Genomic DNA, 26,893 nt, shown 5'->3' with positions numbered 1-26,893 from the left:
GTCTTTTCCAATGAGTCAACTCTTTGCATGAGGTGACCAAAGTACTGGAGTTTCAGCTTTAGCTTCATTCCTTCCAAAGAAATCCCAGGGCTGATCTCCTTCAGAATGGACTGATTGGATCTCCTTGCAGTCCAAGGGACTCTCAGGAGTCTTTTCCAACACCACAGTTCAAAAGCATCAGTTCTTCAGCGCTCAGCTTTCTTCACAGTCCAACTCTCCCATCCATACATGACCACTGGAAAAACCATAGCCTTGACTAGATGGACCTTGTTGGCAAAGTAATGTCTCTGCTTTTGAATATGCTATCTAGGTTGGTCATAACTTTTCTTCCAAGGAGTAAGTGTCTTTTAATTTCATGGCTGCAGTCACCATCTGCAGTGATTTTGGAGCCCCAAAAAATAAAGTCTGACACTGTTTCCCCATCTAGTTCCCATGAAGTGATGGGACCAGATGCATGATCTTCATTTTCTGAATGTTGAGCTTTAAGCCAACTTTTTCACTCTCCACTTTCACTTTCATCAAGAGGCTTTTTAGTTCCTCTTCACTTTCTGCCATAAGGGAGGTGTCATCTGCATATCTGAGGTTATTGATATTTCTCCCGGCAATCTTGATTCCAGCTTCTGCTTCTTCCAGCCCAGTGTTTCTCATGATGTACTCTGCATATAAGTTAAATAAACAGGGTGACAATATACGGCAGAGGAACCAGAGATCAAATTGCCAACATCCGCTGGATCATGGAAAAAGCAAGAGAGTTCCAGAAAAACATCTATTTCTGCTTTATTGACTATGCCAAAGCCTTTGACTGTGTGGATCACAATAAACTGTGGAGAATTCTGAGAGAGATGGGAATACCAGACCACCTGACCTGCCTCTTGAGAAACCTATATGCAGGTCAGGAAGCCACAGTTAGAACTGGACATGGAACAACAAACTGGTTCCAAATAGTTAGAATGATTAGGAAACATCAAATTAATCAGAAGAGTGCAGGCAAGAGATAACGAGAGGGCAAACAGTAGAGCAGGACTAGAAAGAGGAAAGAGCTTAAGTATTCCATCTTCGGAAATGCGATGTGCAATAATGGGGAGTGAGGAGCTGAGGTAACTCCCAGGTTTCTGACTGGAAGGCAGTTTTCCAGTTGGGTGGGACAAGGACTACTTCAGGGCAACATGCCAGGAGACAGTGCAGGAGAATCAATACGATAGGATTCAGTTTTATGCAAATTGAACCACAGCACTTAAAGCCTATACAACACCACTTAGTATCAATATCCTGTCACAGTCTTTAATAATCATTTATCTGTTATTCTTGTGTCCTCAGATAAGCTACAGCCTCCTCAGGGGCATGTACTATTCTATTAGAACAGTGCTTTATACAAAATGACAATAATATAATAGTTATAATAACATAATAATAGGAATAATAGCTATCATTTGCATGCTTACCAGACAGTTTTCTAAGGGCTTTGCATGTATGAACTTATTTAACTCTGCCAACAATCATGTGAGGGAGGTCCTTTCGTTATTCTTGTTTTATAGATGAGGAAACTGATCTTGTCCAAGCTAACATAGGTTGGAGTGATTTATACTCTTTGAGTTGCATGGAACTTTGTTGCTAAAGACCATGAAAAGCACGTAATGTTCTGATGACCATATATAGCATTAAGTGTTAGAAGCTAATATCTTGTCTGTGTATTTATCTAGGGATCACTGTGGTGTTAGTCTTGAAGGCATTACATTTCTGGGTACCAGATATTTGAAATTTTACTGTATCAGTTGATGAATGTTGCATACCACACTAACCAATATCCACTTATTCCAGAATATCCCAGATGATTAGTTAGCCGTGACATTTGTTTCATATTTCAGTTTTATAACAAAGAGGAATATTTTCTTCCTTAGACTGTTAGAGAAGATGAAGACATGAGTGAAGAAGAACCTGATAACAATGAAGATGATATTGATAACATTCTCGAAGATGAATTTCCAAAAGATGAGGAAGTGATGAGTGAGGAAGAGGAAGAGCAGGAAATTGATGCTCTCGAACGCCTGAGGGGTGAACTCGGAGAAAAATTTGAAGCAGATATGAATAATTTACAAATAATACAGGTTATTACTTTTTCATAATTCAAAAATTAACATTTGAGAAGGAAACAAAAAATTTTGGTTTATTCCTTGGTTTCTTTTTAACATTTCAAAAGAAATGTATATTTTTAGGGGTTAAGTCCCTCAGTACCACTTACAATTATAAAAACTAGTTAATAAATCAAGGGCAACACGGAAACCACATAGGGTCAAAAGTTTTAGCTACCACCACAGAGTCACCTGGAAGTTTAAAAGTATTTGTTTTCTAGACTGAAGTAGTCTATGCACTGTGACTGAATACTACCAGCCTCCTTCCCACTAAAAATATTTGGTTTTATGATTTTTCTGATCAGGAAGAATTTGAGAAGTTTTTGATTCCAGTAATTCTCATTAATGGATCTCGGAAAATCCACATTGTCCAATACACATTGAATACAAAACTGAAACCACTAGTAGAGAATCGTGCAAGCATTTTTGAGAAATGTTATCCAATATCATCACGCCTTGCCCAGAAAATGCTCAGCTTTACCTACAAGTATATAAGCTCATTCGGCTACTGGGACCCTGTAAAGGTAATATCAGCAAATGCATCTGAAACTCACGTTTCTTCTTTTATTTCTTTTTGAAGTATGTCTAAGAAGACGACAGCGGATAATTTTTAAAAACTGTAAGCATTATACAGTATTCTTAAATAGCTATAAAAATATGTGTTGTTGTTTTGCCTTTCTGAAGTAGGAGAAGTACTTGAAGGGTTTAAATTCCTTTTATCTATTTCTATAGAGATAATTCAGATCCAACTTGGTTCTAACTCTGCAGCGGAGGAAGTTCGTAGTAGAAATATTTTCAAACCAGACATCTAGTGAGCTGAGCTTCAGCACTAATTTGCTATCTAGTTTTAGGCAAGCCATTTAAATTCTTTGATTCTGTTTCCTCACCTGTAAAGTGGGAGAATGCCATCAGGCCAATGTGATCAAATGCAGGAATATGAAGTCCTCTGGAAAGTGTGAGATATCAAACAAAATGTGCCTTTAATGTTCATCACAAGCTTACTGCCAAGTAGAATATTTTTATGTAGTGTGGACAAACATATTTGATGTAATTGGAATTCAGTGACTTCAAATGTGGGATGCTTTTCAACAAGTTTTAAATAAGAACCTTCTAGCTGCTGTTCCAATCCCTGGGAGCAGAGCAGTGAACAAAACAGGCAAGGTTCCTTTTGTCATGGGCTTTATATGATAGCTGGTTTGGAGAGGATGAACAGGAAATACATGAGTAAACAAATAGGTTCTAGTCAGGTTGTATTAAGTGCTAGAAAGACAGTAAAGAAATGCCTTGTAAAGGTACACCGACCCTCTCGACCCCTGCACCTTCCTATTTCCGTCAGTGAAGTAGCACAGTAGTAGAGTGGAGAAGACATGGCTTCCGGAGTCAGACTGCCTGAGTTGAAAACCACGGCTTCCTAGCTGAGTGACCTTGGACAAATTACTGAACCTCTCTGAGCCATTCCCATTTGCACAATGGGAATAAGAATAGTTCCTACCTCACAATATTATTACAATTATTAAATCAGTTAGTTATTAGAAAGTGCTTGCAACCATGCGTGGTTTCTTGTGAGTGCTCAATTAACATAAGCTGTTATTATTAATGGGCTTCCCTTGTGGCTCAGCTGGTAAAGAACCCACCTGCAATGCTGTTATTCATATATGTTCATTACATATTGGTGGTTGAGTAGCTAAGTTGTGTCTGACTCTTGAGAACCCATGGGCTATAGCCTGCTAGGTTTCTTTGTCCATGGGATTCTCCAGGCAAGAATACTGGAGTGGATTGCCATTTCCTTCTCCAGGGGATCTTCCTGACCCAGGAATCAAACCCAGGTCTCCTGTATTGCAGTAGATATGTATATAATATGTATATTAAATTATATAATACATATATAAAATATGTTACATAAGTAGCTCAGTTGGTAAAGAATCCACCTGCAATGCAGGAAGCCCCAGTTCTATTCCTGAGTCAGGAAGATCCCCTGGAGAAGGGATAGGCTATCCACTCCAGTATTCTTGGGCTTCCCTTGTGGCTCAGCTGATAAAGAATCCATCTGCAATGCAGGAGACCTGGGTTTGATCCCTGGGTTGGAAAGTTCTGCTGGTCAAAGGAAAAGTTAACCACTCTAGTATTCTGGCCTAGAGAATTCCGTGGACTGTATAGTTCATGGGGTTGCAAAGAGTTGGACACGACTGAGTGACTTTCACTTTTACTTCATAATATGCATGTAAAATATGTATATAAAATTACATGTATGTAATTTTACATGGATGTAAAATTACACGTATGTATAAATACATACATTATAATAGTATAAATACATTATAATAACAATATATACAATATATACATAATATAAATATTATATATGTTTTATATATATAACATATATAATAACAAAATATACAACAATAGTATAAATTATAACATTATAACAGTATACATACAACATTATAATAACAATGTTGTTATTAATATGTATTACTCTTATTGGTCACTGATAAAAAACATTTTGGAGGAAAGGATCCAAAATAGAGCGATATGCATATTACTTGAAACCTTCTTGGTTGATACTGATACAGTCATTTTCAGTTCTACTTAATTGTGATATTAATATCTTCTTTACCTTAACCATAAGGGTGTCAAGAGAAATCTTTTAAATATCGTGCTAAAATATAGAAACATTATGACAAGTCCCTCCATAAATAATCAGATAAAGTTAAGCATGTATTAGGGTCATTTAGAAAACTTTTGAAAAATAGTCACACCCTAACTGTCTCTTTGAGATGGGTAAGAGAGGGGAAGAAGCAGGCCAAGTCCGAACCCTATTCAAGGGCCTATGTCTGAACATAATTAGGACTGCACAAAAATGTCTTGTGAGTAAATGAGTGCATGGTCATAGGAAGGCTTTAAGCATATAAATAATCATTTTTCAGGGCTGTTGGGAATCTTTCCAGGTCCTGACAATTTGATGTTTCAGATTTGATGACACCTTGGGTATTCTGACCTATAGAAGAGAAAGATACATTGTAGATATTTTGGGAAATAGCAGAAACCATTGCAAGAATTCATAGTTAATTTGGGAATTTGAAATGGAATCATTAAACTTTCAGCTTTTCTTTTACTACCAAATATAAGAAATAGAGCAGACATTCCCACCCCATCCCTAGTTTCTAGGGATAAGCTTCTTCTTATCAATAGCATTTACACTCAGCCATAAACATCACTCCAGCCCCAAAAATGATGATGCTGATAACTCCATTTACCTGTGACAACTGACCTGGTGTAACGCTAGGTGTGTGTGTTAGTCGCTCAGTCATGTCCAGCTCTTTGCAACCCCATGGACTGTAGCCCACCAGGCTCCTCTGTCCATGGAATTCTCTACTCTAACTCCTCTGTCCATGGAATACTCTAACTCTAGGGGAGAAGCAATATTACCATACCATTTCCCACCTACCCTGTCAAGTCCAGGGATGACTGATGCTGGGCCATCTGATGATGTAAAAAAGATATCCATTAATTACCCATTTATCATCATTACCCATGCAAAGATGTGGGACCAGTCCTTCCTCTCCATTCCATACCAACAAGTTAGGCTGCTGTTTTGGTGTATTTTTCCCTTTTGTGGCCACTATTCATATTTATGTGAGTGGGATTTGTCTGTATAAAAATGTAAAAGAGAAGTCAGTGAGATTCATCTGACCAGTATACTCCTAAAGATATCCCAGGACTCTACCTGCCATATTGGGATACCATGCTGCCATATTGGAATACCACATACTTTAGCCTATCCATGCTGTCTTACTGGAATGACATCTTTGGACAGCATATTAGAATTCTGCATTAGTCTGCATATGTTACCATATTGGAATACCACAGACTTTGTGACTTAGATGACAGAAATGTATTTTCTTACTGCTCTGGAGGCTGGAGTCCAAGATCATGTTGCCAGCAGGGGTGGTTTTTCTGGTGTGTCTCACTGTGGCCATTCCTCACTGGGTCCTCAATGCTTTTCCTTTGTGCTCGTGCACTCCTGGTGTCTCTCTTCTAAGGACCCCAGTTCTCTTAGATTAGAGCCCCATTCTATAACCTCATTTAACCTTTGTCATCTCCTTAAAGGTTCTGTCTCCAAATATAGTCACTTTGAGGGTTAGGGCTTCAAACCATGATTTTAGGAGGGCACATTTCAATACACTACACCACCTTAGGAATGGACCTGTTTGTGAAGATAAATTGGCCCATGACTATATCCAAACACCTTTACACTCCTTGGCAGAAACATTCAGTACACACTAAACACATTATAAAGGAAGTAGAACTATAATCGTCAGAAACTGAAACCCATTAAAGAAAAACATTTATTGCATGTGAGTGTAAAATAACTTGTTCTTTTTACACAGTTTTTTAATACCAATATTCAATTATAATTAGTTTTCTTGTTCTATAAGAAAGATTTTACAAATTTGTTCTTAGAAATATATTTTGGGGAAATGCTGTTTAAAATAAGGCTAATTTGTTAATTCAATTGTGTATATATTGCAGCTACATGAAGGAGAGACCATCAAACCAGTTGAAAACTCAGAGAATCCACTTCATCCTGTAATCCATCGTCAGTATATTTATTTTTTATCTAGTAAGGAAACTAAAGAAAAATTTATGAAGAACCCAATCAAATATATCTGCCAACCCAAACCTAAGCCTACTATCCCCATTAGGATTGCAGTTCTGGGGCCTCCAAAATCTGGAAAAACTACAGGTAAGGGTGTGTCTGCCTTTGCTATCCTTAAGCATACAAGAATCTCCTGAAAACGAGAACTATTTTTTTTAAGAAACTATCAAAACTAACTCAGTAAGAGGCAGAACAACTAAGCAGACCAATAACCACCAAAGAGAAGGCATTCAAAAACATAGCCCCACACCAAAACAGGCCACAATCAAATGGTTTTAGAGGGAAATTATGTCAACCTTTCAAAAATTAAAAATTCAAGAGATACTTCCTGTGATTTTATAAGCTTTTCCAGAGCAAGGGAAATAAAAGTAAGCTGTCCAATTTATTTTCAGTTTTTTTAAATTAAGAATATAGTCCATACAATTAAAAAGGTATAAATACAAATTCATTTTTAAGTCAGTATGACCCTGATATAAAAACTAAACAAAGATAATATAAGAAAAGAAATTACAAAGTAATATTATTTATAAATATAGTCAAATAACAGTATATTAAGATTTTATTTGCATAAAAATTATATTTAAAATTTATAAATATAATCTACTGTATTAATAAGTTAAAGAGTGAAAATTCATTATCTTAATCATTGCTGATAAAGGCATTTAGTAAACTATAATGTTTGAATTTTCTATATATTTTTTAAAACAAGTAGTCCAACAATAGGTGAGTGTGGTATTTCAAAATGACATGATAATCACATGACTAGTGGTTGGTCACAATGAGAATAAAATGGGAAAGGATAGATACCAGAAATATTTAAAAGGAAAACACCAGGACTTAATGACTGATGGCATAGAAAATGAAAGGGAGGGATTAGGTCAAATATTGATTTGTCACCAGAAATAATAAAAGAGAGTTTTGTGTTTTAGCTCTTCAGATGAAAAGTGTATTTTAATGTACATTGACATTCAAAGTAAGATCCTCCAACACAGCAAAAAGTAACATGTATACTGTACAATCAGATTTCTTTGTCTTTGTCAAAATAGAGGCTAATTTTTCAACAGAATCCCAAATTGTAAAAGTTTGTTTTTATAGCTGAAAAGTAATGGGTCTGACCCTAGTGTTTGTGGCAAAGTTGAGATGAAGGCTTCTGCAGCCCTCACAGGGGCATCCCTCCCAGAGGCCCTAACTGTGGCCAGTTAACCTGCATTCCCCATGGGACCAGGTGAGTCTCAATGTCCTCTACACACGCTGTCTCCAGTGTCCTCTATAACCCTGTCTCCAGACCATGACGAGGCAAGGTTTGTAGACTCCATCAGAGCACACCTGCATTTAACAGTAACTGGAAACCACTGGGCTTCCCAGGCAGCGCTAGTGGTAAAGAATCTGCCTGCTGATGCAGGAAACATCAGAGACGGGTTCGATTCCCCGGGGTTGAGAAGATCCCCTGGAGGAGGGCATGGCCACCCACTCCAGTATTCTTGCCTGGAGAATCCCCACGGACAGAGGAGCCTGGAGGGCTACAGTCCATAGGATTGCAAAGAGTTAGACACGACTGAGGCAACTGAGCACGCACACACACAGAAGCCTAATCTATGGCCTCACGTAGCAGAAGCAGAGGCTGTGGCCGAGTCCTCTTTCAGCCAGTGGCAACATCTGTGTGCCCTTGGACAAACCATTTCATTTCAGTGGGCTGCAGTTCTTTCACCTGTAAAACTGGAATTTCAGTACCCACTCTACACATTTGATGGAATAGTTGAAAATATCAAATAAAGTCACAGAAGAAATACTGCCTTATAAACTGTAAATTATTAATAAAGTGTCAGATACACCACTATCACCACTATAATTTTTAGAAAATAGATTAAAAAATTATGTCCTAGAGGCTTGAGTGCACTTAATTGTATAGGGTAAGTTATCCTGATTGCAGCCTGAAGTCATAAGTGTATAGATAGGGAAATGGGTTAACCCAATGACACAAGAACATTGAATTGTTATTTTGGACATTAAAAAGACCAAATATTAATAGTACACACAGGATGCCTTATAAAGCTCTCAAATTTTTTGCTACCTTGTACAGAAGGAAAAAAACACTTAAATGGTTTGGTTATGGAAAAACCTAACATAGTTGGCTCATTAACCAGATCTGTCAGCCACATACCTGAAGTGCTAATAATGACTGACCTTTGAATAGTATTAATTCAATGAAGTGAAGTGAAAGTGTTGGTTGCTCAGCCATGTCCGACTCTTTGCAACTCCATGGACTGTAGCCCACCAGACTCTTCTGTTCATGGAATTCTCTAGTCAAGAATACTGGAGTGGGTAACCGTTCCCTTCTCCAGGGGATCTTCACGACCCAGGGATTGAACTTGGGTCTCCAACATTGCAGGCAGATTCTTTACCGTCTGAGCCACCACCAGAGAAGCCCATTAATTCAATAAAATGTAGCTATTTTAATTTTTGAAATTTCTTTGAGGAATGTGAAGATTAACTTGCTGTTGTTGTCAGTCAACTAGAATCTGAAACTAAGGTTAACAGATGGGTTTGTGAAACAGAATAAGTTTAAAATTTTAATGTTTTTCAGTTGCCAAAAAGATTTCAAGTGAATATGGCTTAAAGCGTTTGTCGATAGGAGATGCTTTGCGTTATGTATTAAACAACCAACCAGACACAGAGCTGGCACTTATGCTAAATTGGCATCTTCATAAAGGAATGACGGCACCTGATGAACTGGCTATTCAGGCCTTAGAATTATCTCTGATGGGAAGTGTATGTAATACCGCAGGGTAAGTGGGGGCCATAGGGGTGGGAGAGAGTGGGAGGGAGTTAAATCTTTAAGAAATTACTCATCGGAATTAATTAAAATACCTTAAACAGAGTTTAAAGCTCTTGTAAAAGGTGTGTGATCTGCTTCTCAAAGTCTGGGCACCGATATGGTTGTATATTAATAATTTAATTTTTGGTTAGGCTAAAATTTAGCTTAAACACTCACAGGCCAACTTCACTCCCTGCAGCAACTCCTGAGTTGTCCCAAAGTCTCCAGGTTTACACAGTCTATAGGAGACCCATGTGACTTCTATAGCCCAGGAGAACTTCTCACTGCCCAAAGGAGTGATGAAGGTGTGGCCTTCCCCTTCCTCCAGATGGTACTGGTCCAATGGAGACAGTCTCTCACCGGTCCAGTCTCTGCACAGGTAGCAGCGCCCCTCCCTTAATGCTGCCTTTGGACAGGAGAGCCCTGTGCTTGAACTGGTCTTCAGTTTACACTCCTCTACTCAACCATGACTTCCCCAGCTCACATCCAGTAGAAAGTAAGTGTGTTAGTCTCTCAGTCATTGTCAGACTTTTTTGCGACCCCATGGGCTGTAACCCTCCAGGCTCCTCTGTCCATGGGATTTCCCAGGCAAGAATACTGGAGTGGATTGCCATTCCCTTCTCCAGGGAATCTTCCTGACCCAGGGATTTAACCCGGGTCTCCTGCATTGCAGGCAGATTCTGAGCCACCAGGGAAGCCCTCAGGGAAACCACCCAGTAGTAAAAGCCCGTAAAACCTAAGGCCCTGCTCTTGAGCTCAGGTCATTGACTTAAAATCTTGCTGAGTCACGCAAAGTTGTTTTCTATCAGGAACCTCCTTGCCCTTCCCTACCACTGGTCCTTAATCAAGTCTGTATCAGTTCTCCTAATTCCTGTTATGGTGGGGAGCAGATTCTGGAGTGTCGAGTATCCACCTCCACCCACAACCCCATCCCACCAAACCCCCCCATCCCCCCGCAGAGAAAGTCCTGGGACTTTCTAGCAAATTGAGTTACCTCCTTCCTGAAATTCAACTTTGCATACAAGAGATCTTACTGAGGGCTACTGTGCACTCACAAAAGTTTTATTTCACTTTAATACCAGGACAGTGACTGCCCAGTCACCCTGAATTTCCCTAATCCCAAGGGCCTCTCAAGTGATTCTTCACAGGACAAAGAAGTTGAGGCATTAAAAAACCAACAATGGCAGCTGCATACATTCTCTAGTTGGCTTTTGGGCTCTGTTAATTTATAGTCCTCTCTGCCATGGGATGTAGGACTAGTTAGTGCCTAAGTCCAGAGAGCACCAAGGTAAGATGAACCAGCCCTTCCTGGTGACCAGCAGCCAGTATGCCCAACTTGGCCCCTCAGAGTCGGTTTCCTGACTTAGAAATTTGCAGATAGCCTTCATTCATCCTGTCAGTTTGCTGATGACACTCTTTAGCTTAGTCTGTTGGACTAACAAATTCTCTATTATTTCTGCCTAGAGGATTGATGGGTCCAGATGGAATGATTCTCTCCAGAGACCACAGGGGTCTCTCACCAGCTCTTCATCTCCCCTTCCACACCCAGCCTCCTTATAGAATTTTACTAGAAAATCAAGTTTAAAACACAATGTTTCCCATATTTGCTTAATCTCTTGCTAAAATACTATTAATTATGCAGGGCTTTTTTAAAATTTTAAAACACTTTAATGTACCTAAAATCTTGATTTACAAGACATCTTATCTTACACTGATCTCTCTGTACAAAAAATTTTACACAATTTGTTACAAAACTACAATATTAAGTAATTCTTCCCATGCCAGGCATCCTATTATAAGGAATGTGAATTAATCTGCTAATTGCTTTACACACTTGATCTACAATCTTTAAGATAAATCTAAGGGTTAAATAGGGCTTCCCTGTTGGCTTAACTGGTAAAGAATTCGCCTGCCAATGCAGGAGACACAAGAGACGCAGGTTCAATCTTGATCCTGGGGTCAGGACGATCCCCTGGAGAAATAAATGGGAACTCGCTCCAGTACTCTTGCCTGGAAAATCCCACGGACAGTGTAACCTGGTGGGCTACAGTCAATGAGGTCGCAAAGAGTTGGACATGACCAAACATGGGCATACACACACAAGGGTTAAATATCATTATTTCACTATTATATTTAGTATTTACTACTTTACTGAAAACTGAGGCTCAGAGAGGTCAGACCCGTTTTCAAATTTAAGTCTGTGTGCCTCTGAAACCTATACTCTTCCCACTGTCTCATGCTTAGACTCAAGTGCTCTGTGCTGTGGTTAGTTGCTCAGTGTTCTGACTCTTTGTGACCCCATGGACTGTAGCCCTCCAGGCTCCACTGTCCATGGCGATTCTCCAGGCAAGAATACTGGAGTGGGTTGCCATGCCCTCCTCCAGGGGATTTTCCCAACCCCGGGATTGAACCCAGGTCTCCTGTATTGCAGACAGATTCTTTACTGTCTGAGTCATCAGGGAAGCCCAAGAATACTGGAGTGGGTAGCCTATTCCTTCTCCAGGGGATCTTCCTGACCCAGGAATTGAACCGGGACCTCTTGCATTGCAGGTGGATTCTTTATCAGCTGAGATGCCAGCGAGGTCCTTCTTCCCACTGTTTCATGCTTAGAATAATAGCACCAATTAAATAACACAAGGTTCAAGGTATTATGTGTAATATCTCTCAAAGTCCATCAAAATCTAGCTCTATGATGCTAAGTATATGAGTCAGAGCTGTGTCTGTATGTATGCAGCCCTCTTCTGGCTCTTGGGCTGACTGGGATTAAAAATACAGAGACAAAGGGAGTTCTCTGGTGACCTAGTGGTTAGGATTCCAAGCTTTCACTGCCAGGGCCCAGGTTCAGTCCCTGGTTGGGGAACTGAGATCCCACAAGCTGCAAAGTACAGCCTCCTAAAAATATATATGTATATATATAAAAGAGGGCAAGGTGACAAGGTAAATCAAGTTCCGTAAGGAATGGTATGGGGCTAATCCTAAAGACAGACTTTTTCTGGAAGACAGAAAGGAAGGTCTGAGAGTAAAGAAATCTGGAATTTTAATTTTCATGTTTCTCCTTACTAGTGTTGTCATTGATGGATACCCTGTAACTAAGTATCAAGTGAGTCTCTTAGAAGCTAGGTCAATCATCCCCATGATTATCTTTGAGCTGGATGTGCCTTCCAAAGAGATTTTCAGAAGATTGCTCCTGGAAAAAAAAAAGGAGTCAAGGTAATGTATGTGATGAAAACAATGATAAAAGAGTGAACATTAATCATCCAGAAGAAGCAGCAGGTTTTTGACAGCTTTTTCCATTCCTTTTCTGTTCCTCTCTTAGTTTGCCTTATCCATTGCACAACAGCTCACAGATTATAGCTGTCAAGAACTCAAGGTACCGCAAAAATGTTGGTGAGATTAGGCAATATTATGAAGTACAACATCAGAACTGGTATGTGATTGATGGCTTTCACAGCAAATGGTGGATATGGAATGAAGTCATTAAGAAGGTTAAAATGGTGAATAAATACATGCAGATATATATGGAAAGAATAAAAGCAGGTAAGAAGACCTATAACTCTGAAAACAAAAAAATGTGAATTTGAAATCTACGCATGCCTGACTCATGTTGCCATAATTCATTCAATTTGAACATTTGTTCCCTTAATCAGTATTTAATGAGCCTTAGTCAGCATTTTAAATGCATATTATTTCCAAGTTATTGTGGGCATGTACATTTGTTCTAATAAATGACTGCCTCTACTCAAGCTGTCATATACTGAATGTCCATGTGAACCTATTACATAAAACAATACATGGTCTCTCACTAGAAGAGTTTATAATGTTTGGAATGCCACATAAGCTAGTTTCAAGAATGGTAGTTATATGAGGGGAGGGGTCTGTAGTGTGACACTTGGCAAAGTTTTGTTTAGGAATCTAGAATTAGTTACTGTGAACTATTTACATAATAAAATTGTATTATTATATAAATGTTGATTCTCTTAAAAAATATTACTTGAACATAGAATTTTTTTTAATCTATATTTGGAATCCATGAAAGAAAATGATTGTATACTCCTAGAAGTTTCTTAATTTTTCTCCAAAAATACACAAAACAGACAGAAAGTTATCAAAAAAAAAAAAAAAAGAAAGTTATCTAGAACTCATGTCTCTAAAAAGAACGATGACACCAAAGACTTTGTCTGGAGGGGTTTCACAGACATCTGATGACTTTGACTTTGGAAAATAGGGAGAAGGTACTTGGAGGTATGAGGGATCAACGTGACAAAGAGAATATTGTACAAGGGAAAATGCAGTGAGGATTCTGATCATAATGGAATCATTGAATCTTGATTTGCTTCATTATTTGGGCATCCCCAGTATCTCTGGTTCTGTTTGCCTGCAGATTATAAGGCTTGAAGATAAAAGTGCAAGTGAAAAGATAAATGAGTTTTAGAAACCCACTCCCAATAAGTTCTGGAGAGCATCACACTAGTAAAACATTCCACAGCTGACTTGGAAAGAAAAACTTGTGCCTCATTCATCTTGTTGTTACCCTGCTTCACCCTTCTTGCCTCAGACTTGGTTGCCTGAGAAGAAACTCAGGATGAAAAGTTGTGTGCAGAATCTTTGTCAGGAAGTACTCTCAAAAGTGGGCTTCCCGGCTGGCACAGTGGTAAAGAATCTGCCTGCCAATGTAAGAGTCACAGGAGATTCGGGTTCAGTCCCTGGGCTGGGAAGATGCCCTGGAGGAGGAAATGGTGACCCACTCCAGTATTCTTGTCTAGATAATGCCCATGGGCAGAGGAGCCTACTGGGCTACAGTCCACAGGCTCGCAAGGAATCAGACATGACTGAGCATGCATGACACCCAGGAGTAGAGTTGACAGATTAAGCAAATAAAAATAAAGGATACCTAGTTAAATGTAAGTTTCTGATAAATGACAAATAATTTTTTAGTCTAAGTATATCCCAAATGTGGTATGAGACATTTTCATACTAGAAACTGTTCATTGTTTATCAGAAATTCAAACTTAATGGGGCATCCTGTGCTTTATCTGTCAACTCTAATAGGGAGATACACCGAGGCTAGTAGACCTGACAGAGGGAGACACTAGCCTGCAGCATGGTGGAAACAGAGGCCTTGGTAGGCCATACAGGGAAGCACTGCAGCTGGGATGGACCTTGAGAATTTCCCAAACTGAGGGGAGAGGCCAGGCTTTATATCCTCCCGTTGACTTGTCTAAAGGTCACTCTGGGAGGGAGTATATACTGTAACAGGGGCAAGTCCCAGTGCAACTACGAGCCATCAACACAGATATTTTCAGCAGCTAGGGGATGGGGGCAATCAACCCTGACGAGGGATCTGCATGGGGCACCACAGTATCCACCGTGTTATTCCAGATACATGTGCCTCTGCCTGGAAGAGTTTAATTAAAACTGTCCTCTTACTTTTCTGCTTCACCATCTACCTGGTGATCTGCATCTGACTGTTTGAATTTAGTGTTGATTTAGTGACCAATTTATTCTCACTAATGAGACAGAGCGAGGTCAGGGCCAGAAAATCAAAGCCAAACCAAAACCAAAACCTCATTCTGTCCTGTTCCAGAAAAAGATAGATAGACATTGTCAGACGTCATCAAGAATACCCCAAGAATCAGAAAAAGATATTTGAGTGTCTTTTAAGACTTGAAATGATTTGATTCTAAATGACCTGTCACAAAACCTATGAGGTGAGGTCAGCACATCTGCGCTAAAGAGCAACACACAATTATAAAACTATAGTGCCATTTAGTATGATATTATAGCGCTATACAATAGTGTATTCTTTACCAACACTATTATTATACCATAATACTGTGCATTATAGTACTTTAGCATTGTAGTAGTATAATATTCTTTGTAGGAAAGAATCATCTTAGCCTTTTCATCTGTATCATATACAATGGATAGAATTGTGGATTAGTTTGTTTATTGCTTTATAGTAAATTATTCCAAAATTTAACAGTTTAAAACAACACATACACACTCCCTCACAATTTCTGTGGGTCAAGAGTCCAGGCACAGTTTAACTGAGTCTTCTGCTTCAGTGTGTCTCACAAGGAGACAGTCAAGGTGTTGGCCAGGATTCAAGTCTCATCTGAGGGCCTTTCTGGGAAAGAATATACTGTCATACTCATTCATGTATTGTTGACAAGAGTTTGTTCCTTGAGGGTTGTTGGACTGAGGGCTTCAGTTTCTTGCCAGCTGTTGGCCAAGGGCCACCTTCAGTTCCTTGCCATATGGACCTTTCCAACATGGCAGCTTGCTTTACCAAGTGAACAAGACAAAGCAAGAAAGAATGCCAAAAGAACAGAAATCATAGTCTTTTGTAACTGTTCTAGTTACCCAAGGCTGCCATAGCAAATTACCGCACACTAGATAACTGAGACAACAGAAATGTATTCTCTCACAGTTCTGGAGGCTAGAGGTCCAAAATTACGGCATTGGCAGGGCTGTACTCACTCTGAAGGTTCTAGGAGAGACTCTCCTCCATGCCTTTCTCTTCATGTCCAGCATTGCCACCAGGCCTCTGCATTCTTTGGATATAGACACATCACTGCAATCCTAAGGTTTGATTTTATGTTTACACTGTCACATAACAAAACAAACTATGATTTATGCTTCACAATTTGAGTTAGTGTTAGACGTTTCTTGGCATAATTTTTTTAAAAAAGAAAATTTTCACTGGTGAAAAGAACCAATAAGAAAATATATCAGGATCAAAATGGACTCATTATAACTAAGATGTATAAAGAAGTAATTTTATTTTCTGTAAAATCTAATATTGCTTTGGAGTCTCCATTCTAGTGGAGTCCTGGTAAGACAACTCAAAATTATCCATTGAATGAACTTGGGCCTTTCTTTTTAAATGTACTCTTTAGGGTAAACCTAGTCACTTTTGGATTAAATGTTTCTTTCTCTTTCTTGGATGCCATTAGGGAACAGGGAGAGGTTTATGTCAGTAACATTGTGTCAACAAACTATATGTACTTCCTGAAATCTATCTCACAGAAAAAATTTAAATATGTAGCAAATTCATGTGTATGTGTGTAAGTGGATATGTATATATGTGTGTGTGTATGTGTATATAGTACAGGAGACAGGGATCAAGACCATTCCCATAGAAAAGAAATGCAAAAAAGCAAAATGGCTGTCTGGGGAGGCCTTACAAATAGCTGTGAGAAGAAGAGAAGCGAAAAGCAAAGGAGAAAAGGAAAGATATAAACATCTGAATGCAGAGTTCCAAAGAATAGCAAGAAGAGATAAGAAAGCCTTCTTCAGCGATCAATGCAAAGAAATAGAGGAAAACAACAGAATGGGAAAGACTAGGGATCTCTTCATGAAAATCAGAGATACCAAAGGAACATTTCATGCAAAGACAAGCTCGATAAAGGACAGAAATGGTATGGACCTAATAGAAGCAGAAGATATTAAGAAGAGATGGCAAGAATACACAGAAGAACTGTACAAAAAAGATCTTCATGACCCAGATAATCACAATGGTGTGATCACTGACCTAGAGCCAGACATCCTGGAATGTGAAGTCAAGTGGGCCTTAGAAAGCATCACTACGAACAAAGCTAGTGGAGGTGATGGAATTCCAGTTGAGCTATTGCTATTCCAAATCCTGATAGATGATGCTGTGAAAGTGCTGCACTCAATATGCCAGCAAATTTGGAAAACTCAGCAGTGGCCACAGGACTGGAAAAGGTCAGTTTTCATTACAATTCCAAAGAAAGGCAATGCCATAGAATGCTCAAACTACCGCACAATTGCACTCATCTCACACGCTAGTAAAGTAATGCTCAAAATTCTCCAAGCCAGGCTTCAGCAATATGTGAATCGTGAACATCCTGATGTTCAAGCTGGTTTTAGAAAAGGCAGATGAACCAGAGATCAAATTGCCAACATCCGCTGGATCATCAAAAAGCAAGAGAGGTCCAGAAAAACATCTAATTCTGCTTTATTGACTATGCCAAAGCCTTTGACTGTGTGGATCACAATAAACTGGGGAACATTCTGAAAGAGATGGGAATACCAGACCCCCTGACCTGCCTCTTGAGAAATTTGTATGCAGGTCAGGAAGCAACAGTTAGAACTGGACATGGAACAACAGACTGGTTCCAAATAGGAAAAGGAGTATGTCAAGGCTGTATATTGTCACCCTGTTTATTTAACTTATATGCAGAATACATCATGAGAAATGCTGGACTGGAAGAAACACAAGCTGGAATCAAGATTGCCGGGAGAAATATCAATAACCTCAGATATGCAGATGACACCACCCTTATGGCAGAAAGTGAAGAGGAACTCAAAAGCCTCTTGATGAAAGTGAAAGTGGAGAGTGAAAAAGTTGGCTTAAAGCTCAACATTCAGAAAACAAAGATCATGGCATCTGGTCCCACCACTTCATGGGAAATAGATGGGGAAACAGTGTAGACAGTGTCAGACTTGGGGCTCCAAAATCACTACAGATGGTGACTGCAGCCATGAAATTAAAAGACGCTTACTCCTTGGAAGGAAAGTTATGACCAACCTAGATAGCATATTCAAAAGCAGAGACATTACTTTGCCAACAAAGGTCCATCTAGTCAAGGCTATGGTTTTTCCTGTGGTCATGTATGGATGGGAGAGTTGGACTGTGAAGAAAGCTGAGCACCGAAGAATTGATGCTCTTGAACTGTGGTGTTGGAGAAGACTCTTGAGAGTCCCTTGGACTGCAAGGAGATCCAACCAGTCCATTCTGAAGGAGATCAGCCCTGGGATTTCTTTGGAAGGAATGATGCTGAAGCTGAAACTCCAGTACTTTGGCCACCTCATTCGAAGAGTTGACTCATTGGAAAAGACTCTGATGCTGGGAGGGATTAGGGGCAGGAGGAGAAGGGGACAACAGAGGATGAGATGGCTGGATGGCATCACTGACTCGATGGACGTGAGTCTCAGTGAACTCTGGGAGTTGGTGATGGACAGCGAGGCCTGGCATGCTGCGATTCATGCGGTCGCAAAGAGTCGGACACGACTGAGCGACTGATCTGATCTGATGTGTACATAGTATATAACATAAATAGTTTATAATAGCTAAGAATTAAAAACAAACAAAATATTTATCGACAGATAATTGATTGAATAATCTATATGTACATTTATACAATGGAATACTATGCATAAACTAAAAGGAATTAGGTAAATCATATAAACTGAAATGGAAAGATGTCAAAGGCTATAACTAACTGATAAAAGCAAGTTGCAGAATAATATTTACAGTATAGTGGCATAAGCATCCTATCTGCAAAAAATATATACATGTGTGTATGCAAATGTATAAAAAAATCTGAAAAAGATACAAACTCAACAGTGATTACCTCTCAGGAGGGATGTTGGATTGAGAGGATGGACATGTGAAAAGAAACTTTTGCTCTTTACTCTGTTTGGAATTTTACAATGTGTACTCATTGGTATAGTGCTAGCATAATTGAATTTATTTTCATTTTGAAAATGATTGTGTTTTCTGTGAAAATATATATTTATAACAACAGTTAATTTGTTAATAATAGGAAAAGCCGCCTGCATTGACAAGTTATGTATCTCCCCTGAAGAACTGATTTCTCGCCTGGGCGAATTTGGACAGTTCTGCCCTGTCAGCCTGGCAGAATCATATGAATTAGTTGATTGCTCTTCAAATGATTCCTTGGAATTTGCAGCAGAGTTCAGAGGGCACTATTATAAAATGAGTTCTCTAGAGAAATTGAATGTAAGTTTGTTCTTAACTCCAAATATTTACCAGGGAAAGAAAATACCTGTCTTAGAATTCATCAGACAGGAAGGGGTGGGCACAGCTGGGAACACCAGGAGCTGGGGACCAGGGACCCCATTTTTGGAAACTGTGATCCTTGGGTTCAATAAGGCAACTCAGAGGCCAGTCCTAAGACTGCATCCCAAGACATATTCTGGCACAAAGCAGAAGTTCAGGGTCGGTGATGGCCCCTCCACCTGGGTCAGTTTAAGAGGTGGGGAGACCCAAGGGCAAGCCCAACCATGGAGGGGATGCTGAGCATCTGAGCTCAGCCCCGGAGTGGGCATCCAGGACATTCCATTTAAAGGTGCAGAAGGGAAGTCAGAGTCAGTAGAAATGATTCCCCTGTGCTTTAAACTTTCTTCTATCACTTTATTCTCCTAGGTACCTTATACTTCTATTTAATGGAACAGAATATAGATTTGTTCCAGTATTCCACTGACCATAATATGATGACATAAAAAGATTGTAGTTGAAAACTAATCAGGTGTCTCTGAACATTTTATTTTCCTCTGAAGAATCTGAATTTTTAAAATCACTTTATAAAGAAGACATTACTTTCTTTCTGCTTATTTAAGTGATAATCACAGAATTTTACAACCGGAAATGACATTAGAGACCATGTACCTGGTCTGCCCCCTCCATTTTACAGTGTGATAACTGAAGCTGGAGAAGCTAACTCACCTGCCAAAGTGCACCCCCTAGTTAGTTACACTGCAGGACAGGTGGACAGCAGGGCAGGGGACTATGCACTCCAGGGTCTGGCACATAGTAAGAGCTCAACAAATGTTTTTCAGTATAGGTGGATGAGTGAGTGAGTGAAAGCATTAAAAGGAGAGAGACTGTAAGTGACATCACTTGCAGGTATTACTGTAAGGAACTTCCAGTCAGGGAAAGAGTTACTGTAGTGCAGAAAGCTCCTCTCAGATGGTTTGCGGGACTGAACATTGCTGCCAAAAATGGGAAGAGCAGCAGGAGAGGCTCAGTGGGTTTTTGTTGGCAAAGTATTCCTGTTTCAAACGGTCATGTTGCTGTCATCTTTTTTTATAGAAATTTTTGGACAATCCAGAATTCTACGTACCTCCGTTAGCACCTCATCCACTTCCACCTACCGACATGATCCCCAAGAGGCTGACACTGTCAGAGCTGAAGAGCCGGTTCCCTAAGTGTGCTGAGCTCCAGGGTTACTGTCCAGTGACTTATCAGGATGGCAGACAAAGGCAAGTCCTCGCCCTCGTGTGAGTACAGGCGGATAGCTCTACTGGAATAAGTGGTCTATATGACAATCGTAGCATTTTGATCAAAAGGTCACTATTGTTTAACTGGAAAGTATTCTTTTTCTTCCTTGAGCTGCGATGTCTATGACATTTTATTTACATAGTTGTCATTCCTGTTGTTCAGTTGCTAGGTCATGTCTGACTCTTTGCAACCCCGTGGACTGCAGCACACCAGGCTTCCCTGTCCTTCACCATCTCCTGGAATTTGCTCAAACTCACTGAGCCAGTCATACCATCCAACCATCTTATCCTCTGTCACCCCCTTCTCCTCTTGCCTTCAGTCTTTCCAGGCTGCATATTAATGATACAATACATAGTTGTTTTTGTTTGTTCCTTTGTCTTTCAGATACGAAGCCCTAGTACCTGGAAATATTCACTATGCTTTAGAATATCGTGATCGTATATATATTTGTGAGAGCAGAGAAAAACTTCAGAAATTTTTGAGGTGAGACCATTCACTAAGTCACAAATATTCATTGAATATCTATGTTAAATGCAGTATCCTGGGACAGAAAGATATGTGAGTTTACATACACTCATAAACACATACATATATGTACACATATACATACACACAGCTGAAAGGGGCAGCCTTTACCTACTGCCACACATTTCTGTTTTTCACAAGAAGTTGGAAACCAAATTTCTTCTTATGTTTATCTGATTTTTAAACTTTTGTGACTGATTCAGTTTTTTTGAGAGGGGGCTTCCCCATGGCTCAGATGGTAAAGCATCAGCCTGCAATGTGGGAGACCCGGGTTCAATCCCTGGGTCAGGAAGATCCCCTGGAGAAGGAAATGGTAACCCACTCCAGTATTCTTGCCTGGAAAATTCCATGGATGGAGGAGCCTGGTAGGTTACAGTCCATGGGTTTGCAAAGAGTCAGACACCACTGTGCAACTTCACTTGCACTTCAGTTTTTTCAAAAATGACAATGTGGATCAAATCATAAAGGAAACAAGGAAAGTGAAGTCGCTCAGTCATGTCCAACTCTTTGCGACCCCATGGACTGTAACCTACCAGGCTGCTCCGTCCATAGGGTTTTCCAGGCAAGAATACTGGAGTTGGTTGCCATTTCCTTCTCCAGGAGATCTTAAGGACCCAGGGATTGAACCCAGGTCTCCTGCATTGTAGGCAGATGCTTTACCGTCTGAGCCACAGGGAAGTCCATCAAATCGTACATGCAGCTAGAATTTGTGCAGTGGTTTGTGACCTCTCATGAAGCTGTTTGAGGAAATTTAATAGTAAAAAGAGAAGAGACATTAGTTGCCGAAAGGAATATAGGATTGAAGGAATAAGGTTGTTTTTCTTTTTTATCTTCTTTTTTCCAATGGGAAAGGGATGAACATGTTTAAATGCAGGTACATGGGAAGGATCTAATAAAGGAAATGTCATGAAGGCTGAAGAGAGTTATCTCTCTATTGCTATTTAAGATTTCTGGAGACAGGGTGGAGTAGACATCCAAAGAATGTGTGGAGATTGATCTTAGGTGGGAGGTAAGCTCTGCCATGGAGAAAGCAACCTGTGTGTGATTCTGCTTGTGGTGAGCAGCCGAGGACTTTCTGTACTGAAGACTTCTCTTTTTATAGCCTGGCACCTTGTGTTGGTGGGGGGGCGTCCCTGAGAGGGTTACTAGTGTGAGGAGAATTATAGTACAAGATAAAAACAAGGCCAGCATAGGAGTTGCTTCCCTTGTGGCTCAGCTGGTAAAGAATCTGCCTGCAATGCGCAAGACCTGGGCTCGATCCCTGAGTTAGGAAGATCCCCTGGACAAGGGAAAGGTTACCCACTCCAGTATTCTGGCCTGGAGAAATCCATGGACTGTATAGTCCATGGGGTTGCAAAGAGTCAGACATGACTGAGCGACTTTCACTTTCAGTTTTCACGCAGGAGTTACATGCGGAATTGAAGTATCTTGTCAGTTCAAAATAAAAGTGTGAGGATAAAAGTATATAAAGAAAGTTTCATATAGGTGCTGTGAAAAGCAAGAACATTGAGAAGCGGTGAGCAGGGCTAGGGCCCCAGGTGAAGTTGGGTGGTCATGAATTTCTAGGAGTCTCAGTCTTCCTGCTTCTGTATCATTTTCTCCACTCAAGAAAAATGAGTAATGAACATTATCTTTTAGTCGCCTTGCGTACCTATCTTCCTGTGTAAACACAATGAAGACATTTGTGATCATCCATTTAACGGATTTGGTATTCGTAGGTCGCCACAGAAATACTGGAATCAGAAGCTTCCTTACAAACTTCCCCCATTGAAGGAACCAATGTCTCTCACCAGCCTGCCTTTGCCCGGATATCTGGAACAGGTTCGCTCACATGGGTTTCTCTGTTTAGATATTAGAAGACGACAGCTATCTCTACTTCAAAAATCATTTTTATTTTGGTAACAATGAAATTAAAGGCAGAGTGTCCTGAGTTTAAGCTGCAAATCCACTTTTAACCTATTTTGGTTTTGAGTAGTTGTGAAAATAAAATGTAAGGAAAGCCCCCCTTTTCATAGTTAATTCCCAAATAACTGCACTAAAGTGAAGAAAGAGTAGGATTTTAGAAAATTATTTACATTTGACATGTAGTTTGTTTCTTATTTTGAAATTTCAGTGTCTGTAGAACTTTTCTGTAATGTGAAATATGCAAATTCAGTCTCTGAGAGGTTCCCCCCGACCCCCGGCTTGAAAGAGTTAAGATGTCACCACAACTGAACCACCAAATACATATTTTGCCCAAAATCTGGATGAAGCTATCTACTGAAGTCACTCTTATTTCTCTAACACTTTCTAAATATAGTCAGATGTATCAGTCACCAACCGCTATTTAAAAGGCCTTTTTAAAAAATTCTATAAAACAGATGCCCAGGGCACAGTTTCATATGTTTCTTACAAATTCTTAACCAGTTTTTTTTTTTTTTTCATCTCCCCTAGATGGTTAGCTTTTGATCAAGTTTAATATCAAAAGGGAAGAGGACACTCACCCAGAGAAGAGTGTCCTCCCCTCTGCCTGCTCGGGGCCCCAGAATCCTGACTGTAGTGGTAACTATGGTCTCTGGAGTTCCCGGGTAGGTGGCCAGGGTCCTGGGAGTAGAATTTGGCCAATTCTGAGCAACGGAAGCAGAGATGGACCAAGACAACTAGGTGTCCCCTTCTTTCAACTTTTTTTAAACAGAACATGTCAAGCATATAAAAATAGAATTGCATAATGAAACCGATGTATCCATCACCTACCTGGCACTAAGCCAATCAATCGTTTTAAATTTTTCCTATTCAAATGTATTTTGTGTTTCTTTTCTGTAGAGCTAAGTGCCCACTCTAGTACTCTTGCCTGGAAAATCCCATGGACAGGGGAGCCTGGTAGGCTGCAGTCCATGGGGTTGCTAAGAGGTGGACACGACTGAGCAACTTCACTTTCACTTTTCACTTTCATGCATTGGAGAAGGAAATGGCAACCCACTCCAGTGTTCTTGCCTGGAGAATCCCAGGGATGGGGGAGCCTGGTGGGCTGCCATCTATGGGGTCGCACAGAGACAGACACGACTGAAGCGACTTAGCAGCAGCAGCAAGTGCTCATTTAACTATCTTTTTAAGCTCCATCCTCAATCCTGAGGAGGCTATTTGAAGCAAAGAATAGCCTCTATATATTTGCCACAAGAAAAGAAAACAGACTCAAATTACACATAATTTGTTCCCTACCTGCAGGGTATTGCAACTGCTCTAATTAAAGCCATGAATGCAGCGGGATGCTTAAAGCCCAAATTCCCCTTCTTAAGTGTACAGAGATCTGCGCTACTTTATATAGCACTTCATCTGAAAGGTATGTCTCTTTTTTTGCTAGAAATGACATGCTACTCAGAACTAATTTAGCACTAATTGTGATAAATAGGATTGTCAAACTGGGTTGGTCACTTGCATGCTGTGTGTGTGTGTGTGCCCGCGCGTGTGTGTGTGTGTGTGCTGGTAGCCAATATTTTAGCAAAACTGAGTTTCTAGTTTTTAAAGCAGGTACCATGAGTAACATAACCAGCTCTCAATAATCCACACCGCATTATCCACACCGTAATAATCCACACTGAAGGTGAATAATGACAATTATGATCTAAAATAGAATAATCCCCAAATCTTATTTGGGATTTAGATATCTTCTCAGTCAAACTGTGCAGCTCAATCACACACATAGTTCTCCTTCTCTTTAATGATGCACTAACCTAACAGAAAACATTCACAGTCCTGTAAAATTTTCTACAGCCTTTAATCCCAATAGTTCTGAATATACAAGAAAAAAATACAAGAAGAAGATGGAGCAGTTTGTGGAGAGATGTGAACTCATTACATACCTGAGTGCCAAGATGACCAAGAAATACAAGGAACCTCAGTTTAGAGCCATTGACTTTGATCATAAATTACAGACCTTTCTCTCTCTTAGAAATATAGACCCAGTCAATGGTTAGAATGTTTGCGTAAATGCACCCAGAATCTTAAGAGTTACCTGAAAAGGATAAAAGGAAGTAGATTGAAAATCTGGGCCTCTCTGATGTACTTTTCCCTCCTGAGTGATATGCCTTGGCTTCTAGACTTTCAGTGCATTCAGAGTTCTGCCAGCCAGGAAGGAGTACTCTTCTGTAAGCCTAAGTTCTCATATACTTGTAAAGCTTATTGCTGTTTGCCTGAACTTTGATGCTTCAACAAAAATTATTCCATTTAGAATATTTAGGTAACGTATTTGACTTAATGAATCCTTTGTTCATTTTCCTTTTTAATATTTTTATTAGAAGAGTCTGTCTCTGTTAAAGAAACTTATGCAGTAAATGTTAGAAAGCTTCAAGAAAAGAATTAACATTGCTATAAATAAAATAGAAATATTGGTTACACTTTTAACTTAGAGAGTTGTTTGTAAACTTTGTGAACCTAAAAATACTTTATCACTTTCCCAACAAAATAAACAGATTTAGAGACAACTAAATGGCTGCTGCTTTTTTTTTTTTTCTCAAGTGTTCAAGGAAACACATTTTATACGTTATTTTGTAGTTAGAAATCACCGGATACTTGAGGATGAATGCTAGAGTCCTTTTATATGACATTATCAAGACATACATGCTAGAGGAAAATTACTATATTGAATTTGGATGAGATTTTAAAAATAAATTATCAATTTTTTTGGCAGGCGTATAACAAATCTGGAATGTGAAATAGCAAGATTGGCTCTTTTAAAAAATAAAAAATACAACCATTATCTTATTTAACCTTAGGTAAATCTCAGTTTCTATGAGTTTTTGTTGTTTCTTAATCTCTAAAGTGAATGATTTAGCTCTTTTTTTCAGCTTTACTAAGGTGAATTGACAAATGAAATTCTATATGTTTAAACTATACCACATGATTTTGATATAGTTATACATTGTGAAATATTTACCACAATCAAGTTAATTATTAATAACACATCCACCACCTCACATCATTATTTCAGTGTGTTTCTGTGATTGTGTGTATGTGAGTAATAAGAATACTTAAGAATCAGTCTGTTAGGAAATTTCAAGTATTATTATTACTGTATTATTAGCTATATTTACCACATTGAACATTAGATTATCAGAATTTACTCATCTTATAACTGAAAGTTTGTACCCTTTGATCAATAGCTCCCTATGTGCCCCTTCCCTAGACTCCTTGAAACCACCATTCTACTCTCTGCTTCTATGAGTCTTTTTTTTTTTTAGATTCCACATATAAGTGATACCATACAGTATTTGTCTTTCTCTGTCTGGCTTTTTTCATTTAGCATAATACCCTTCAAATTCACTCATCTTGTCTTTGATATCTATAATTTCAACATTAATTAAAAACTAGAAGCCTGTTTTACATTTATTTTATATGATATATTTCATAATAAAACAATTTTTAAACAAAAGCTAAATGCCTATTGTCAAACTTAGGATAAACCCCAAAAGCCTTTGAACAGTTACTGATACATATCCATAGATGGACTGCAAGTAGATCAAACCAGTCAATTCTAAAGGAAATCAGTCCTGAATATTCATTGGAAGGACTGATGCTGAAGATGAAGCTCCAATACTTTGGCCACCTGATGCAAAGAACTGACTCACTGGAAAAGACCCTGATGCTGGGAGGGATTGGGGGGCAGGAGGAGAAGGGGACGACAGAGGATGCGATGGCTGGATGGCATCACCAACTCGATGGACATGAGTTTGGGT

General features: G+C 39.4%; 1 protein-coding gene across 1 annotated transcript in view; it reads left to right on the top strand.

Annotated features, from left to right (window-relative positions):
* Nucleotides 1–26,433, top strand: part of AK9 (adenylate kinase 9) — a 130,150-nt gene extending 103,717 nt beyond the window's left edge. Inside the window, exons 30-41 of the mRNA XM_045161989.1 lie at nt 1,899–2,105; nt 2,435–2,653; nt 6,666–6,879; nt 9,377–9,578; nt 12,671–12,817; nt 12,924–13,144; nt 19,180–19,376; nt 20,469–20,638; nt 21,042–21,140; nt 22,901–23,003; nt 24,387–24,501; nt 24,933–26,433. Coding sequence (XP_045017924.1) covers nt 1,899–2,105; nt 2,435–2,653; nt 6,666–6,879; nt 9,377–9,578; nt 12,671–12,817; nt 12,924–13,144; nt 19,180–19,376; nt 20,469–20,638; nt 21,042–21,140; nt 22,901–23,003; nt 24,387–24,501; nt 24,933–25,135 — 2,097 coding nt within the window. The 3' untranslated portion in view covers nt 25,136–26,433. The remainder of the gene's footprint in view (nt 1–1,898; nt 2,106–2,434; nt 2,654–6,665; nt 6,880–9,376; nt 9,579–12,670; nt 12,818–12,923; nt 13,145–19,179; nt 19,377–20,468; nt 20,639–21,041; nt 21,141–22,900; nt 23,004–24,386; nt 24,502–24,932) is intronic.
* The last annotated feature ends 460 nt before the right edge of the window (nt 26,434–26,893 follow it).

Source organism: Bubalus bubalis, chromosome 10, assembly GCF_019923935.1.
Source record: "Bubalus bubalis isolate 160015118507 breed Murrah chromosome 10, NDDB_SH_1, whole genome shotgun sequence".
In the NCBI taxonomy this organism is placed as follows: Eukaryota; Metazoa; Chordata; class Mammalia; order Artiodactyla; family Bovidae; genus Bubalus; species Bubalus bubalis.
This window is presented reverse-complemented; position numbering and strand designations above follow the sequence as displayed.